The following is a 16,101-nucleotide window of genomic DNA, read 5'->3' as shown; positions in this document are numbered from 1 at the left end:
TACATAGTACTATACTATGCACAAGGACCAAGGTTCGAGCCATGGCTCCCCACCTGCAGGGGGGAGGTTTCACCAGCAATGAAGCAGGTTTCTTTTTCTCTCCCTATCTTCCCCATCCCCTCTCAATTTCTCTCTGTCCTATAAAATAAAATAGAAAGATAAGTGGTCTGGGAGGTGGCACAGTGGATAAAGCAGTGGACTCTTGGGCATGAGGTCCCAAATTCAATCCCTAGCATCATATGTGCCAGAGTAATGTCTGGTTTTTTTCTCACTGTCCTCTTATCTTTTTCAATAATAAATAAGTAAAATCTTGAAAAAAAATGGCCACCAGGAGCAATGGATTCATAGTGCCTGCATGGAGCCCCAGTGATAACCTGGAGGCAATAAAAACAAAAGAAAAAGCTGCTAGAGAGAAATCAATAAATAAGTAAATACATGGCTGTCAGGAATGATGGAGCTAGGCCAGCACTGAACCCCAGAAGTAAGAGTGGCAACAAACAAACAACAACAAAACAAAAACAAAGGACATTCAATGAAATTGCCACCTTATCTGTAGTAACAAAATACTTGTATTTTAACCTAGAAGCCCATCACAGATGCCCTTGATGGAAAAATTGTGACCACAGTATAATTCCAGCAATGACAAACTCTGCACCTCTACAAAACATCAAGGGAGCTGTGTGTAGTACATGCAACAATTTTCAAGACACTGAATAGGGTTATTTGGGAGGAAATAGCAAGCGAAAGGCTAGAGTGTAGGTTCCCTTTTTCTTTTCTTTTTTTTTTAAACTTTTTTTTAATATTTATTTACCATTTTTTGTTATATAAAGAAGTGATATAGGTGGCACAAAGCGCAAGGACTGGCATAAAGATCCCAGTTCGAGCCCCCAGCTCCCCATCTGCAGAGGAGTCGCTTCACAGGTGGTGAATTAGGTCTGCAGGTGTCTATCTTTCTCTCTCCCTCTTTGTCTTCCTCTCCTCTCTCAATTTCTCTCTGTCCTATCCAACAACAAGGACAGCAATAAAAACAACAAAGATAAACAACAAGGGCAACAAAAGGGAAAAAATAGCCTCTAGGAGCAGTGGATTCATAGTGCAGGCACTGAGTCCCAGTGGTAACCCTGGAGGCAAAATAAATAAATAAAAATTGTGGTCTGGGAGGTAGTGCAGTGGATAAAGCATTGGAGTTCGATCCCCAGCAGCACATGTATCAAGAGTGATGTCTGGTTCTTTACCTCTCCTCCTCTATCTTTCTCATTAATAAATAAATTATTTAAATAAATAAATAAATAAATTTTAAAGAAGTAAATAGGGGGCTTGGGTGATAGTGCAGCGGGTTAAGTGCACAAAGCACAAGGACTGATGTAAGGATCCTGGTTTGAGCCCCGGCTCCCCACCTGCAGGGGTGTAGCTTCGCAAGTGGTGAAACAGGTCTGCAGGTGTCTGTCTTTCTCTCCCCCCTCAGTCTTCCCCTCCTCTCGATTCCTCTTTGTCTTATCCAACAACAACAGCAATGGCAACAAAGGCAACATAGTGGGAAAAATGGTCTCCAGATGCAGTGGATTCGTAGTGCAGGCAATCTTGAAGAGAATCTATGAATAAAGTTAATTGTTTAAAAAAGAAGTAATAGGGAGTCGGGTGGTTAGGCGCAGGTGGTGCAGAGTGCAAGGACCGGTATAAGGATCCCGGTTCGAGCCCCCGGCTCCCCACCTGCAGGGGAGTCGCTTCACAGGCGGTGAAGCAGTTCTGCAGGTGTCTTTCTCTCTCCCCCTCTGTCTTCCCCTCCTCTCTCCATTTCTCTCTGTCCTATCTAACAAGGACAACAATGAAAAACAAGGGCAACAAAAGGGAAAATAAATAAATAATTTAAAAAGAAGTAATATACATTCTATACACCTATATATTTCTGAGACTAAAGTGCCATTCATCAGGACTGCTTCAAAAAAAAAAATAGTTGTGGTGGTCTGGGTGGTGGTGCAGTGATAAAACTTTGGACTCTAAAGCATGAGGTCCTGAGTTCGATCCCCGGCAGCACATGTGCCATAGTGGTGTCTGGTTCTTTTTCTCTCCTCCTGTCTTTCTCATAAACAAATAAAATCTTTAAAAAAGAAAAAAAGTTGTGGGCTAGGAAGGTAGCATAATAGTTATGCAAATGATTCTCATGTCTGAGGCTCCAAGGTCCCGGGTTAATCCCTAGTGCCACCCACCATAAACCACAGCTGAGTAGTATATGAGTGGTATATGCCTCTGTGTGTATATTTCTTCTCTCTGTACCTCTCTCATTAACATAACAATAATAGTAATTGCATCTGGACTAGAGAAACACATTCTTTTTCTTGGAGAAACTTTTCAGAGCACTGTTCCATTTTGGTTTATGGTGGTATTGGGGATTGAATCTGAGACCTTGGAGCCTCAGACATGAGAATTGAGAAACTCTTTCTTTCTTTCTTTTTTATTATTATTTTTAACCAGAGCACTGTTCAGCTCTGGCTTATGGTGGTGCGGGGGATTGAACCTGGGACTTCGGAGCCTCCAGGCATGAGAGTCTGTTTGCTTAACCACTATGCTATCTACCCTCCGTCTTTCTTTCTTTCTTCTTTCTTTCTCTAAATATCTTTCTTTGTTTTTGTTTTAATTATCTTTATTTATTGGATAGAGACAGCCAGAAATTGAGAGGGAAGGGAGTGGTAGGGAAGGGAGAGAGATAGACACCTGCCACACTGCTTCACCACTTGCAAAGCTTTCCCCGTGCAGATGGGGATGGGGGCTCGAATCCAGGTCCTTGAGCATTGCAACATGTGTAATGTTGTTGGATAGGAAAGAGAAACGGAGAGAGGAGGGGAAGACAGAGGGGAGAGAAAGATAAGACACCTGCAGACCTGCTTCACCGTCTGTGAAGCGACTCCCCTTGTAGGTGAGGAGCTGAGGGCTCGAATCGGGATCCTTCCGCCCGCCCTTGCACAACCTGCGCTTAATCCGCTGTGCTACCGCCTGACTCCCCCCCAGATATCACTCTTGTACATGTGCTGCAGGGCATAGAGCTCCAAGCTGTTTGAGAGTCCAACACTTTATCCACTACGCCACCTCCCAAACCACAGTCACATCATTTTTGGTTTAAATTCTATTCTACTGGTCACCTGTGGAAGATGCAGGCCGCTATTCAGATTTATCATCCTCTCAGAGACCTTTCCTGGTGATATTAGATATTCCCAAACCTCTTCCCAAGGCGGTTGCACCAATTTTCATTCCCATGCTACCCAAAGGGGCCGCAGGAGCACTTCGGCCAGAAGAGGGCGGCGGAGGACCTCGACAGGGCGGGAAGGGGCTGACCTGAAGAAATGGTCTGGCCAGTGGGCTCTACTTCAACCCTGAATGCGGAGTCGCCCCTTTCTGAGAGGGTTTGACAAGACAGCAGGAAAAGTGTTGCCTCTCCTTCCTCTGCAAAGGAGACCAGGGGGAAGTCTGTCATCTTCAAAACAGGGAGATCTAAGAAAGGCTCCTCCCTATGCCAGACACCCCCACCCGCTCGCAGGTGCAGACCCTAAGAACCTGGATAGAACCTGGAACTTTTGGAGCCTCAGGCATGAGAGTTACTTTGCATAAACATTATGCTCTCTACCCCCGCCAGGCAAAATTATTTTTCAATGAGCTGCCTCTGAATTCCTTACCCACACTTGCTTCTCTAAGACAGATGGGGGAATCGAGGCTCAGAGGGACTGAGAAAGGCACCTAGGGTCATCCAAATGGAGGTCACCAAGCTTCTAAGTCTTTTGAAGGAAATTAAATAGGGTCATGGATTAGGGGATAGCTTGGGGTCCTACTTTAGCTAGATGATCAGAGAAGGCCCTCTTGAGTAGATGACTTAAATCTTGTATTGTGCTAAAGACATTTTATTTCCAGCGCATTTAAGCTGTTGATGTGCAGTTTGAAGACTAATAAAGATTCCTCAGTGCTTAGGAAACATTACCAAGAACTAAACGCTTCCTCCCCAGCTAGCCTCCAGAATTTTGTATTACACATTTCCTTGTTTTCCTTTATAGTTTTACTACTTCCATGTACAACCCTAAACAATAGTGGGTTTTGTTTGCTTCTGCCCCTTATGTAAATCCAATTAACAGTATGTGTTTGCCTGTGACTAGATACTTTTTTTTTTTTTAACCAGAGCACTGGTCAGTTCTGACTTAATGGTGGTGCAGGGGATTGAACCTGGGATTTTGGAGCCTCAGGCATGACAGTGTTTGCATAACCATTATGCTATCTACCCCCACCCGATACTTTTTTTAAAAAAAGATTTTTAATTTATTTATTAGAAAGATAGGAGAGAAACAATCAGACATCAATCTGGTACATGTGCAGCCAGGGATAGAACTCAGGACCTCATGCTTGAGAGTCTAGTGCCTTAGCCTCTGCGCCACCTCCTGGACCACCTAGGTACTTAAAAATTTTTTAAAAAATATTTATTTATTTATTTATTTTCCCTTTTGCTGCCCTTGTTTTTATTTTTTATTGTTGTTGTTATTGTTCTTATTATTGATGTCGTCGTTGTTAGATAGGACAGAGAGAAATAGAGAGAGGAAGGGAAGACAGAGAGGGGGACAGAAAGATAGACACCTGCAGACCTGCTTCACTGCCTGTGAAAGGACTCTCCTGCAGGTGGGGAGCCAGGGGCTGGAACCTGGATCTTTAAGCTGGCCCTTGCGCTTCCCGCCACGTGCGTTTAACCCCCTGCACTACCGCCCGACTCCCTCCTAGATTCTTTTTAAGTATTTATTTCCTTTTTGTTGCCATTGTTGTTTTTATTGTTGTTGTAGTTATTATTGTTGTTGATGTCGTCGTCGTTGGATAGAACAGAGAGAAATGGAGAGAGGAGGGGAAGACAAAGAGGGGAGAGAAAGATAGACACCTGCAGACCTGCTTCACCGCCTGTGAAGCGACTCCCCTGCAGGTGGGGAGCCCCAGGCTGGAACCGGAATCCTCACACTGGTTCTGTGCTTTGCGCCACGTGCGCTTAACTCGCTGTGCTACTGCCGGACTCCCTTCCTAGATACTTTTGTTGAACTTTTTTTAAAAATATTTTTTTAATATTTATTTATTTATTCCCTTTTGTTGCCCTTGTTTTATTGTTATAGTTATTATTGTTATTGTTGATGTCGTCGTCGTTGGATAGGACAGAGAGAAATGGAGAGAGGAGGGGAAGACAGAGAGGGGGAGAGAAAGAGAGACACCAGGGACCAGGTGGTGGCGCACCTGGTTGAGCGCACATGTTGCAACGCGCAAGGACCCAGGTTCAAGCCCCCAGTCCCCACCTGCAGGGGGAAAGCTTCACAAGTGGTGAAGCAGTGCTGCAGGTGTCTTTCTGTCTTTCACCCTCTCTATCCCTCCCTCCCATCTCGATTTCTGACAGTCTCTATCCAATTAATAAATAAAGATAATGAAAAAAAAATTTTTAAAAAAGAAAGAAAGACACCTGCAGGCCTGCCTCACCGCTTGTGAAGCGACTCCCCTGAATGTGGGGAGCCGGGGGCTTGAACCCGGATCCTTACTCTGGTCCTTGCACTTTGCGCCGCCTGCGCTTAACCCGCTGCGCTACCGCCCGACTCCGTTAACATTATTTTTGTGATTTTCCCTGCTGTTGCACAGAGTTGAATTTATCTTTATTACTGTATAGCATCCCACTATGGGATCGTACCACTGGTTATTAATCTATTCACTGTTGCTAAATATTTTATTGCTTGTAGTTTTTTTTTTTTTTTTTACTGTTAGATATAGGGTGCCATGTGTAGTTTTCTGAGTTTGGGGCTAGGTGGCAGTTCCCAACTTGCATTGCTCCTTAGAACCACCTGGCATGAGTGGCCCAGGAGGTGGAACAGTGGGTAAAGCATTAGATGCTCAATTATGAGGTCTGAGTTCAGTTCCTGGCATCATATATACATCGATGCTCTGGTTCTTTCACTGAAAAAGAAATATTTTAAAAAAAAATCCCTGGGGGCCAGGCGGTAGTGCAGCAGGTTAAGAACACATGGTGCAAAGCGGAAGGACAAAAGGATCCCGGTTTGAGCCCCTAGCTCCCCACCTGCAGGGGGTGGGGGGTGTGGAGGGGATGGGGAGATGGTCTCTTCATGGGCAGAGAAGCAGGTCTGCAGGTGTCTATCTTTCTCTCCTCCCATGTGTCTTTTCAGCCTCTATTTCTCTCTGTCCTATCCAACAGCAACAACAAGGGCAACAAAATGGGTAGGGGAAAATGGCCTCCAGGAGCAGTGGATTTTTAGTAAGCCCCAGTGGTAACCCTGGAGGCAAAAAAAAAATCCCCTGGGGGGGAGGAAATCTTTAAATATGCTAATATATGTGCCCCACCCAACCTAATCTAATCAGACCCTCAGTGGTGATGGGGCGGTAGGTCTGGGTATTTCCTGGGGAATCTAATCTGTTGCCCTGTCTGAGAACCCCTGGGAAGCTGATGGTAGGGGAATAGACACACTGGGAGTCACCTGCGACTCTCTGAGGGCTGACTTTCCCCAAGTGGCTGTGCCCATTAACACTCCAGCCAACATCAGACAAAACCTCTGCTGCCTCACATCCTCATCAACACCTGATATTGACAACATTTTTACAGTCTTACCTTTCTCTTGGGTGTGAAATGGCATCTCACCGTAGTTTTCATTTACATTTTCTCATTACTAATGAAGCTAAGCTGTTGGCTGAGTTAAAGCTGAGACTACAACTGAAAAGGACACAGGTGAAGGTCACAGGGAGCTTCTAGGGTGTCATGGTAGGAGAGGGCTGTGATGTTGGAGCAACAGAAGGGAGTCTGGGAAGGGGGGGGGCGGGAGGCATTGTGCACGGGAGGGAGGGGACAGGGGTTTAAGGCAGAGGCCAGATAACAGATCAAAGGCTCTGGAGAGGACTGGATTTTATGCTGCATGGGACAGGTAGCTGGAAGGAAAAGGAGACAATCTTGCCTCTCCTTGTGTCTGTCTCATGCAGCATCATGATTAAAAAAATCAAACAGACATAGAAGGGGGTGTAGTCTTCATAACAGCTGCATATTTCCTGTCTCCTCCACCCTCTCCTGCAACACACCAACCAGAACATGGGTAATGGTGATTGTTTAGCTCACAGAACTACCCTCAGCACCTAATGACCCAAACAATAGTCCCTACCCTTATTTTCAATGATGGGAGAAAGGATTTATAGTTTCCATAGTCCTTGTTCTATAGATAGTAACAAGCTGGTTGGGGGGGCGGTGAGGGAGGCCTAGATTTATTTCTGTGCCCTGATCCCCAAGCTCATGTCTGGCATTTTCCTGTATAGAATTGGGCTCCCAGGAGAACTGGGGGTAAGGGTCAGCTGTTCTTCCTCTGGGCTCACCCCTCAATGGCTCCAGTTCCTGTGGAGCCTTGTGTTTAGTCTTTTACATACAAAATTGATGAGTCCCAGACAGGTGGGGAAACCCCACCCCTCCCCTATTTCTTTCTCACACCTGCTCAGAGTGCTTTTTTTTTTTTTTTTTTTTTGTCAGCCAAACTCTAAGCAGGTCCCTCCTCAGCTGAAAATCCTTCCTTGGCTCCCCAGTGCCTTTGGAGCAAAGTCCAAACTCCTCCTGGCCGGTGAAGCAGGGAGATCTGACCCCTCCTGTCCTGTCCACCCCCGCCCTCTCTCTAGGGGCTGCTCTCCATAGCTCTGAAATAGTTATTCTCACCCGGAGCCTTCCCCTTTGATATTTCTTCACTTGCTCTGAGAAGTCGCCCCTGCCCTTGCCTTTCGACTGTCACATCGCCTTGTGGCCTCCCACCCCCATCAAAGCTCACTTCCCTTTGCATTTTATTTATCTGTTTATTCATCTATCTCCAGCAGACAATGGGCTGCCCCTCCGGTAGAGACTCCGGGTGTATTATTCAGGGTTGTATCCCTAGCTCGGGGAACAGTGCCTGGCACGGAATGGGCGCTCAGTAAATTTTGGCTAAGCAAAATAATGTTTGCTAATTGGTAGTTTGAAAAAAAAAAAAAGGTGAGGGGGGAGCGGGTGGTGGCGCTCCTGGTTAAACGCACTCGTTACAGCGCACAAAGACCCGGGTTCAAGTCCCCGGTCCCTACCTGAAGGGGAAAAGCTTTGCAAGTGGTGAAGCTGGGCTACAGGTGTCTCTCTTGTCTCTTTTCCTCTCTATTACCTCCTTCCCCCTCGATTTCTGGCTATCTCTTTCCAATAAATAAATAAATAAATAAAGATAATACTTTTCTTAAAGCTGACATTTCATACTGCCAGCAGCCACGTGAGAGGTGTCCATTTCCTCGCACCCTGCGCTGAACTGTGTATGGTCCCTCTCAGCCTCACACTTTTTACCAGGCGCTTGCGGGGCAGAGCGGAGGAAATGTCCGCACCCTACCCAAACGAGAGGCGGAGGTGGTTTCGGCAGGGCAGGTGCTCTCATTCGCGGCGCGCAGCGCAAGGGGGCGCCAGAGGCGGGCAACCGTACAATGCTGAGCTGGGGGGCGCATGGCGCCCCGAAGCGGGGATGCCGCGCGACCAGGGGTGCGGGAACCCGCAGCTTGACCCGCAGTGGACAACCTGGTGGATGGGGTGGCGCGCGCAGCGCAGCCTCGGAGTAGCCCACGCCCGACTCCTAACGCCACGCGGCGCGAGCCCTACCCGCTCCCCGCGCACCTGCTTGGGGTGTGTTCTCCAGCGAGAGGATACACTGATTGGTCGGTAGGTGGAAAGGGGCGTGTCCGAGTGTGCCCCGCCCTTTTCCGTGGCTGGCGTACTTAAAGGAGTTGGCGGCGAGTATCCACTCACAGCGGAGCTTCACAGCCTTTCGTCTCAGCTGCTCGTGGTCTCCGCGCCCCCCCGGACGATCCCCGGTGTTTGTCGGCCACCATGCCGCGCTCTTTCCTCGTTCGGAAATCGTCCTGCTCCCGCCGGAGGCCCAACTACAGCGAGCTGCACGACTCTTCTCCAGGTGAGCGGACCGGGTGCTGGTTCTTTTGGGCGTTTGGAGCGGGGCGGGGGGGGGTAAGAAGGCTACGGAGGGAAGGAGATTGGGGGTTTGGGACGAGGGGCTCATGTCGAGGTCAAAGGGCAGGGCGTGGGGGCTCTTCAGGGGAACGCAGCTGTTGGGGGAGGACTTTTGGGGGGGCGGTGGTGTGGGTCTGCGCTGCGCGGACCCGGCCGTCCAGAGGACTCTGGGGAGGGGGAGGAGAGACCCGGCCAGCGGAAGAGTCCGGAGTCCAGAGGATTTGGGGGAGGGGTTGTGGGAGGAGGGGGCAGGGGCTGGGGTGGGAGAAACAGGTGAGCTGTGTGCGGTGGGGACTGTGCTTGTCAGCTCCGGTCCGGAGTTTCTGGACTTCTTTTTTTTTTTTTTGCCCATGTTTTATTGTTGTAGTTATTATTGTTGTCGTCGTTGTTGGACAGGACAGAGAGAAATGGAGAGAGGAGGGGAAGACAGAGAGGGGGAAGAAAGATAGACACCTGCAGACCTGCTGCATCACCGCCTGTGAAGCGACTCCCCCTGCAGGTGGGCAGCCGGGGCCTCGAACCGGGATCCTTCCTCTGGTCCTTGTGCTTTGCGCCACGTGTGCTTAACCCGCTGCGCTGCCGCCCGACTCCCCCCTTTTTTTTCTCCCTCTCCATCTGGGACATAATTGAATACCAGCTCCCTCCAGCCCACATTAGGTTTGTTGAACGATCCAGTGCTTGACCCTGATCTCCTTGCTGCTTCCAGAATTGACCTTCCAGCAGCCATACGACCAGACCCACCTGCTGGCGACCATCCCTCCTCCTGAGGTCCTCAACCCCACGGCCTCGCTGCCCACTCTCATCTGGGACTCTCTGCTGGCACCCCAAGCCCAGTCCATCACCTGGGCCTCCCTTCTGCCTCAGGAGCTCCCCAAGGCAGTGGATCTGACCTCCCTATCAGACGAGGACAGTGGAAAAGGCTCCCAGCCCCCCAGCCCACCCTCACCGGCTCCTTCAACCTTCTCCTCTGCCTCCTTCTCTTCCCTGGAGGCGGAGGCCTATGCAGCCTTCCCGGGTTTGGGCCAGTTGCCCAAGCAGCTGGCAGGGCTTTCCATGGCCAAGGACCTCCAGGCTCGGAAGTCCTTCAACTGCAAATACTGCAACAAGGAGTATATCAGCCTGGGTGCTCTCAAGATGCACATCCGAAGCCACACACTGCCCTGTGTCTGTGATACCTGCGGGAAGGCCTTTTCTAGGCCCTGGCTGCTGCAAGGCCATGTCCGGACCCACACTGGTAAATATTCTGGCTGTCCTGCTGTCCCTCTACCAGCTTTGGGGAGGTGGGGCTCCTGCAGTTATTTCCAGGTTGTAGAAACAGGCCTACACATCACCTGACTTGACTAGTAACTCAGAAGCTCAAGGACCTTTTTCTCCAGTGCCTGATGGAAGGAACGGGTCATTTATCAGCTAAACAGATGGGCTAAGTAGATAACCTTAGCAGACCCTCTGAGAGGCAGGCAGTTTCTCAGCCAAATGGGTTGGAGCTGGGGATGGGAAAGGTGCAACTAACACCTTGCTGTTGGGGCCAGGTGTGAAGGGGCCTGGCCTGCTCTGCCCTCCCCCAGCCCACCCCCACCTTAGTCAGACAGGATGTTGCCAGACCCCCCACCTGGCTCTGAATCCTCACGCAAACCTTCCTTTTACCTCACTGAGCCTCAGTTTCCTTCATTGTAAAATGAGCGCAAGAACACCTTGTGGAGTTTCTGTGTCAGTTAAATGAAAGAAAGCACTTAGCATGGTGCTTGGTACCTGCTAAGTGCTACTAGTTCCTGTTTTATGTGCTCTGCCACCTTGTGTAACTGACTTGCCCTCTCTGAACCTCTGGATTTTGCTAGCATAATTATATAGAGTGGTTCAAGCTTCAGTGGCGTAACCACTTTATTTTTATTATTAGTTCTTTTTCCCTTTCTCTTACCAGAGCAGTGTGGTGCTGGGAATTGAACCTAGGACCTTTGATGCCCCAGGCATGAAGGTCTTTTTTGCATAACCATTATGTTATCTCTTCAGCCTCTTAATCACTTCATAATTTGTCAGTTCTCAGACCTAGCTCTGTTTTCCCATCCCCACAGTGAAGTAGATTACACTTAATCCTGTCAGAATACCTTTGCGGGCAGAAAACACCTTGTCTTGGTGTTCTGAAAACAATGCTAAATGTATAAAAAATTGCAAGATGAGTCTTTACTCTCCTTTAACTTTCTGGACATGGTAATAAGGTAGCCACCTGACTCTTTGTACGGAGCTTGAATTGGGAAGGCCACCGGGCTGGGGGCTGCTCTCTGCAGAGTGACTGTTGAGGCAGGAGGTTCAGGGGTCTTGATGGGGTGGGGTTTGGGGTTCATGCTGGTAGACAGGCTCTGGCATTTCCTGGCCTGGTGGCTTGCAGGCTCTGTTAGATTACTAGCACTCTCACAGCATGATGCTGGCATCCTCCAAAACTTGCAACTGTTTTTCCTCACAAAAAGCCCTGATTTTAACTGGTAGAGGTCCAACTACCTGGTTCTGCTCTGGGTCTCTTCCCAGTTGTGTGAACCTGGGGTGCTCCCCAGAGGCGACCCCCTTCCCTTCTAGACATTATTTTAATGTAAAGGCATGGCTCAGACACAAAAAGCCTGTTGAAATGCACCCCTGCCATCCTCATTGACGCCCATTGTGTGCCTTAATGGTGGGCCCGGTGGGGGGGCTGGCAGGGGCAGAGCAGGTGCATGGGGCAGCGGTGCCTAGCACCTGTTCTGGGTTGCAGCTGCTGCCCCACAGCGTGTCAGGCCCCTTTAATCCAGGGGTATCACATGTACAGTGCCCCTGTTGGCGGCCTTTGTCCCTGCTGGCCTGGTGCCGATTTCACACTTGTTGGGAGCACCATAAAGATGTTTGCCTGGCGGGGAAATCTGTCTGCCCCCACCGCCCCCCCCTCCACTCTTCACTCTTATCACACATCACATCCTGCAGCTGATTGAAATTCAGCAGCCTAGCAAAAAGGTGCCCTCATAAGCCCCATCTCACAGACAAGGGAACTGAGGCCCTAAGAAGGAATCCACTGTCTCAAGTCATACCTCAAAAAGGCTGGAGCCAGCACCATGGCCTTTGGCCCAGGAAGGAGAGGCAAATGGCGTTCTGGATTCTGGGAGATCCAGAACTCTGTTCCCTCTTCTGGATCTGCATATCAGAGGGTATGATTGCAGAAGTACTTCACCTTGTAAACTGAAATCAGTAAACCCTCTGGGCCTGGGATGCAGAGGCCAAGCAGATTGCTTGGGTATCCCTTCCATGGGCCGGGCCAGGCCACCCCAGCCCAGCCCATACTCTGGGATATGGCCTGTTCTCTGGGGTATCTACTCTGACAGCTAAACCCCTAAATAGATGGTTCAGTAACTGTGTCACCCACCCTCGTGTGTCCAGCATGGTGTCCCAGGCAAATGGAATTCATTCATCCCTAGGTCTTCTGGAATTTCAGCTCGGATTAACAAGTGGGCAGTGGTGCATTTTGGGAGAAAGACTCATCAGTGTCACTAAACACTGCCTGGTTATAAGGGCTTGAGAAGCATTTACATGAAGTACTATCATGATTCCATTTTTGAGATGATACACTCCTGGGGGGGAACCCCAGAAAACCAAAAGCACAGCCTTGGTGATTTTAGAATGTGAATGGTGTTCTTTTGACTGGGGCAGGAGTTGGGAAAAGAGAATTGGTGTTACCTGGTGATGGTTGAGGGATCAGGATCCTCTAGGCCTTTTCCAGAAACAGGACATCTAGCACAGCCTGCCTCAGGTGAGGGGAAGGCTTCAACACTGTAAGGTACAGGTTCTTTCTGTAACCTCTTGGCAGCCCCAGGCCCTGGGCTAGAAGTTTGGAATAGAGTGAGAGGAGGTCCCTCTCTGATGGGACCCAGTCTGATTGAGGGACAAGACAGACAAGGAGACCAGTGTGTTGTGATGAGGAAACAGCACAGGTGTATGACCTCCCCTCCTAGGCATACAGGGAGGGACCTTTCAGGCCTCACTTAAGGCTTTAGCCCCAAGCAAAGTATCCCAGAGTGCCCTTAGATGGAAAGCCTGTGGAGTGGTTTGAACCAAGGGCACTGACTGACTCCTGTTGGGTCAGCACTTATATGCTGCTACTCTCCTCTTTCTCTCCCTCTCTGTCTAAAAGATTTTATTTATTGGGCCAGGGTAGATAGCATAATGGTTATGCAAAGAGACTCTCATGCCTGAGGCTCCATAGTTCTAGGTTCATTCCCCTGCGTCACCATAAGCCAAAGCTGAGCAGTGCTCTGGTTAAGAAAATAAATATTGGGTGGGGGTATAACATAATGGTTATGCAAAGAGACTTTCATGCCTGAGGCTCTCAAGTCCCAGGTTCAATCCCCCACACCCCCATAAGCCAGAGCTGAGCAGTGCTCTGTTAAAAAAAAAAAAAAAAGAAAAAAAGAAAAGAAAATAAATATTGGGTCCAGGTGGTGGTGCACCTGGTTGAGCACTCACGTTATAGTGTGCAAGGACCTGGGTTCAAGTCCTTTCCTATCACTTCCTTTCCTCTCAATTTCCAGCTGTCTCTATCCAATAAATAAATATTTAAAAAAGAAAAATACTTATTAATTAGAATAATAGGAGAGAGAAAGAACCAGACATCACTCTGGTACATGTGCTGCTGGAGCTCAAACTCAGGACAGACCTCATGCTTGAGAGTCCAATGCTTTATATACTGCACCCACCTCCCAGACCACCTACTCAGTTTCTGTGTACTGCAGTTTCACCATCTTTAAATCGGGACAGGGTAGGACTAAATATGATGAAAACACTCACTGTTCCTGGCATACACCTAGTGTTCAGCAATAAAGCAGTCTTCATGCTGTAGACTGCCTTTTTTCAGTTACCAGCCTCTGGAGGAGGGAGGGGGTTGACCAGTTCCATCTTATGGATGAGCAAATGGAGACTCAGAGGTCAGACTTCGGCAAGGCCACACAGTGGGAAGCAGGGAAGCCTTCAGTCACCCAGGCCTTTGGACACTGGACCTGTGTGTTTTTAACTTTGCCATAAGTCATAGGATTGTTTAGGACTGGGTTCTGGGGCCAGTAATTGGGGATTTCAATAAACATCAGCTGTTCTTAACCACCCTGTTTGTTCTCTCCCCACAGGTGAGAAACCTTTCTCCTGCTCCCACTGCAACCGGGCGTTTGCTGACCGCTCCAACCTGCGGGCCCACCTCCAGACCCACTCGGACATCAAGAAGTACCAGTGCAAGATGTGCTCCCGGACCTTCTCCCGCATGTCCCTGCTCCACAAACACCAAGAGTCGGGCTGCTTAGGGGGGCCCCACTGACCCCCGAGCCCTTTTCCAGACCTGCAACCTCTTCCCTGTTCCAGAATGAAGGACCCTAGTCTGTCGTGCCTTTGACTGCTAGGGATTCCCGCCTCTTGGGCTCAGGATGGCTGTCCAGGTCCTTCTGCCTGTGGTGCTTCTGTGGGCTCTGAAAAGAGCCTTTCCTGGGGAATCTCTGCAGCTGGCTGATAGGAGGTGGCATGTGGCACAGCAGCCTCTTGGCTGCCTCTGCTTTGTGACTTTCCTGGGTGGGTCTTTCCATCTGGGTGTGTATATCCAAAACCTTGGATATAGCTGCTTTAAGCTATAGGACAAATGCCAGCAGACTGACTCGGAAGCTTCCATGCCCCCCCTGAGGGGGGGGTCCCTCCACTCCAGGAGCCCTCAGGCCATTCCTTTAGGAGGCAGAACTAACTATGCAATAATCCACCCCCAGGGGCTGGGGTGGAATATGAGTGACTCAAGGGCATGTCTAGACCCCAAGATGCCTCCTGGGCCTGAGCAGCTATTTCAGCCTCCAGTTTGTCATGGTAGCACCTGTTTCACAGCCAATTTAACAACAGTCTCAAAAGGGACTGTGAGTAATTGCTGTTACTTGTCAGGGGTGCTTCTCTGGCCAGCTAGACCGATGTATCTCCCAGAACTATTTCAGTGCCTGACAGGTGGGCCTGGGAGGAAGATGTTTACATTTTTTAAGGTACACTGGTATTTATATTGCAAGCAACATTTTGTACTTTGAAAACCTTTTGTATAGTTATATGTACAGTTTATTGATGTTCAATAAAACGGTTAATTTATATATTAAAAAAAAAACCTGTTTTATAGTGCAGTGGGTATTTGAACTGGCTTTTAGGAAGAGCTTAGGACTCAGGGAGCTCAGGCATTCCACACACAGCATTAAATCTTTGCCATTTAAACAGCATGGTGGCATTGGGCCATCGAGGTTGTACAAATAGGTTTTCTTGTGAGTTTGAATGTCTTGTCTGATGTGGAGGTTGGGAAACACCTGTGTGCAGTAGGAATTCCTGTGCAGGTTCCTCAAATTCTCTGCTACGTTGTCGATCTCGTTCATCCTCATGAAGTGTTTTGAAGCTGACCAGGCCCACAGGGAAAGAAGCCAGTTTGCTAGGTCTTATCAACTAAACAGGCTGCATGGCTTTGCCCCAGCTCTGCAGGTGGGGGGGGGGGGGGCAGAAATACCCAGATGAGGGAGTGGAATGCCATGAGCTAGGACAGAGGATGTCCTTCCTGTTTCCGAGGGCTTGAGGGCTCAGGCCTCCCTGTCACACCCACACCTCTGACTGCTGGGTACCAAATGGCCTTTGATGCAAGGAAATTGGCCGTCCGGAGCCAAGAGGGTGAGAAGCCAGGTCAAAGGGTAAGGGTCATACTGTTTCCTGCTTCCAGCACAGCACGGGAAGACAGAATAGTTGGCCTCCTGGTCTGGGATAATTCAGGGTAGTTCACTCTCTGCTGACTGTCGAGATGACCTCACCTCTGGGGCCCTCCTGGGTCCAGGAGAAAATGAGTGTCCTTTCTGAACACAAAAGGTGCTGAGGTGCCAACTTCCTGCGGAGTTGAGCCAGACGGGCTCCCAGAGCTCTGCAGCCCCAGTCAGGCCAGGGGGTGGGGGAGCTTCATGTTCCAAAGGAGAGATGATTCTTTCTTCTAAACAGGAAATGGTGACCCACAGGCCAGGAGCAGCCCTTAATGACTTGCAGCTTTCCTCCTAAAAGAAAAAGAAAAAAAGTTTTCTAACAATCACCAAATT

The 16,101-nt window shown here is 49.1% G+C and overlaps 1 protein-coding gene across 1 annotated transcript; it reads left to right on the top strand.

Moving 5' to 3' along the window:
- Positions 1-8,756: 8,756 nt before the first annotated feature.
- SNAI1 (snail family transcriptional repressor 1) lies at positions 8,757-15,446 on the top strand. Its single transcript, XM_007533363.3, has 3 exons — positions 8,757-8,957; positions 9,720-10,247; positions 14,146-15,446. Exons 1-3 carry the CDS (start codon positions 8,876-8,878, stop codon positions 14,328-14,330), a joined length of 795 nt encoding a protein of 264 aa, XP_007533425.1. The 5' UTR covers positions 8,757-8,875; the 3' UTR covers positions 14,331-15,446.
- The last annotated feature ends 655 nt before the right edge of the window (positions 15,447-16,101 follow it).

Source organism: Erinaceus europaeus, chromosome 1 (assembly GCF_950295315.1).
Source record: "Erinaceus europaeus chromosome 1, mEriEur2.1, whole genome shotgun sequence".
In the NCBI taxonomy this organism is placed as follows: Eukaryota; Metazoa; Chordata; class Mammalia; order Eulipotyphla; family Erinaceidae; genus Erinaceus; species Erinaceus europaeus.
Note: the sequence above shows the minus strand (reverse complement) of the source record. Positions and strands in the feature narration are given on the sequence as shown.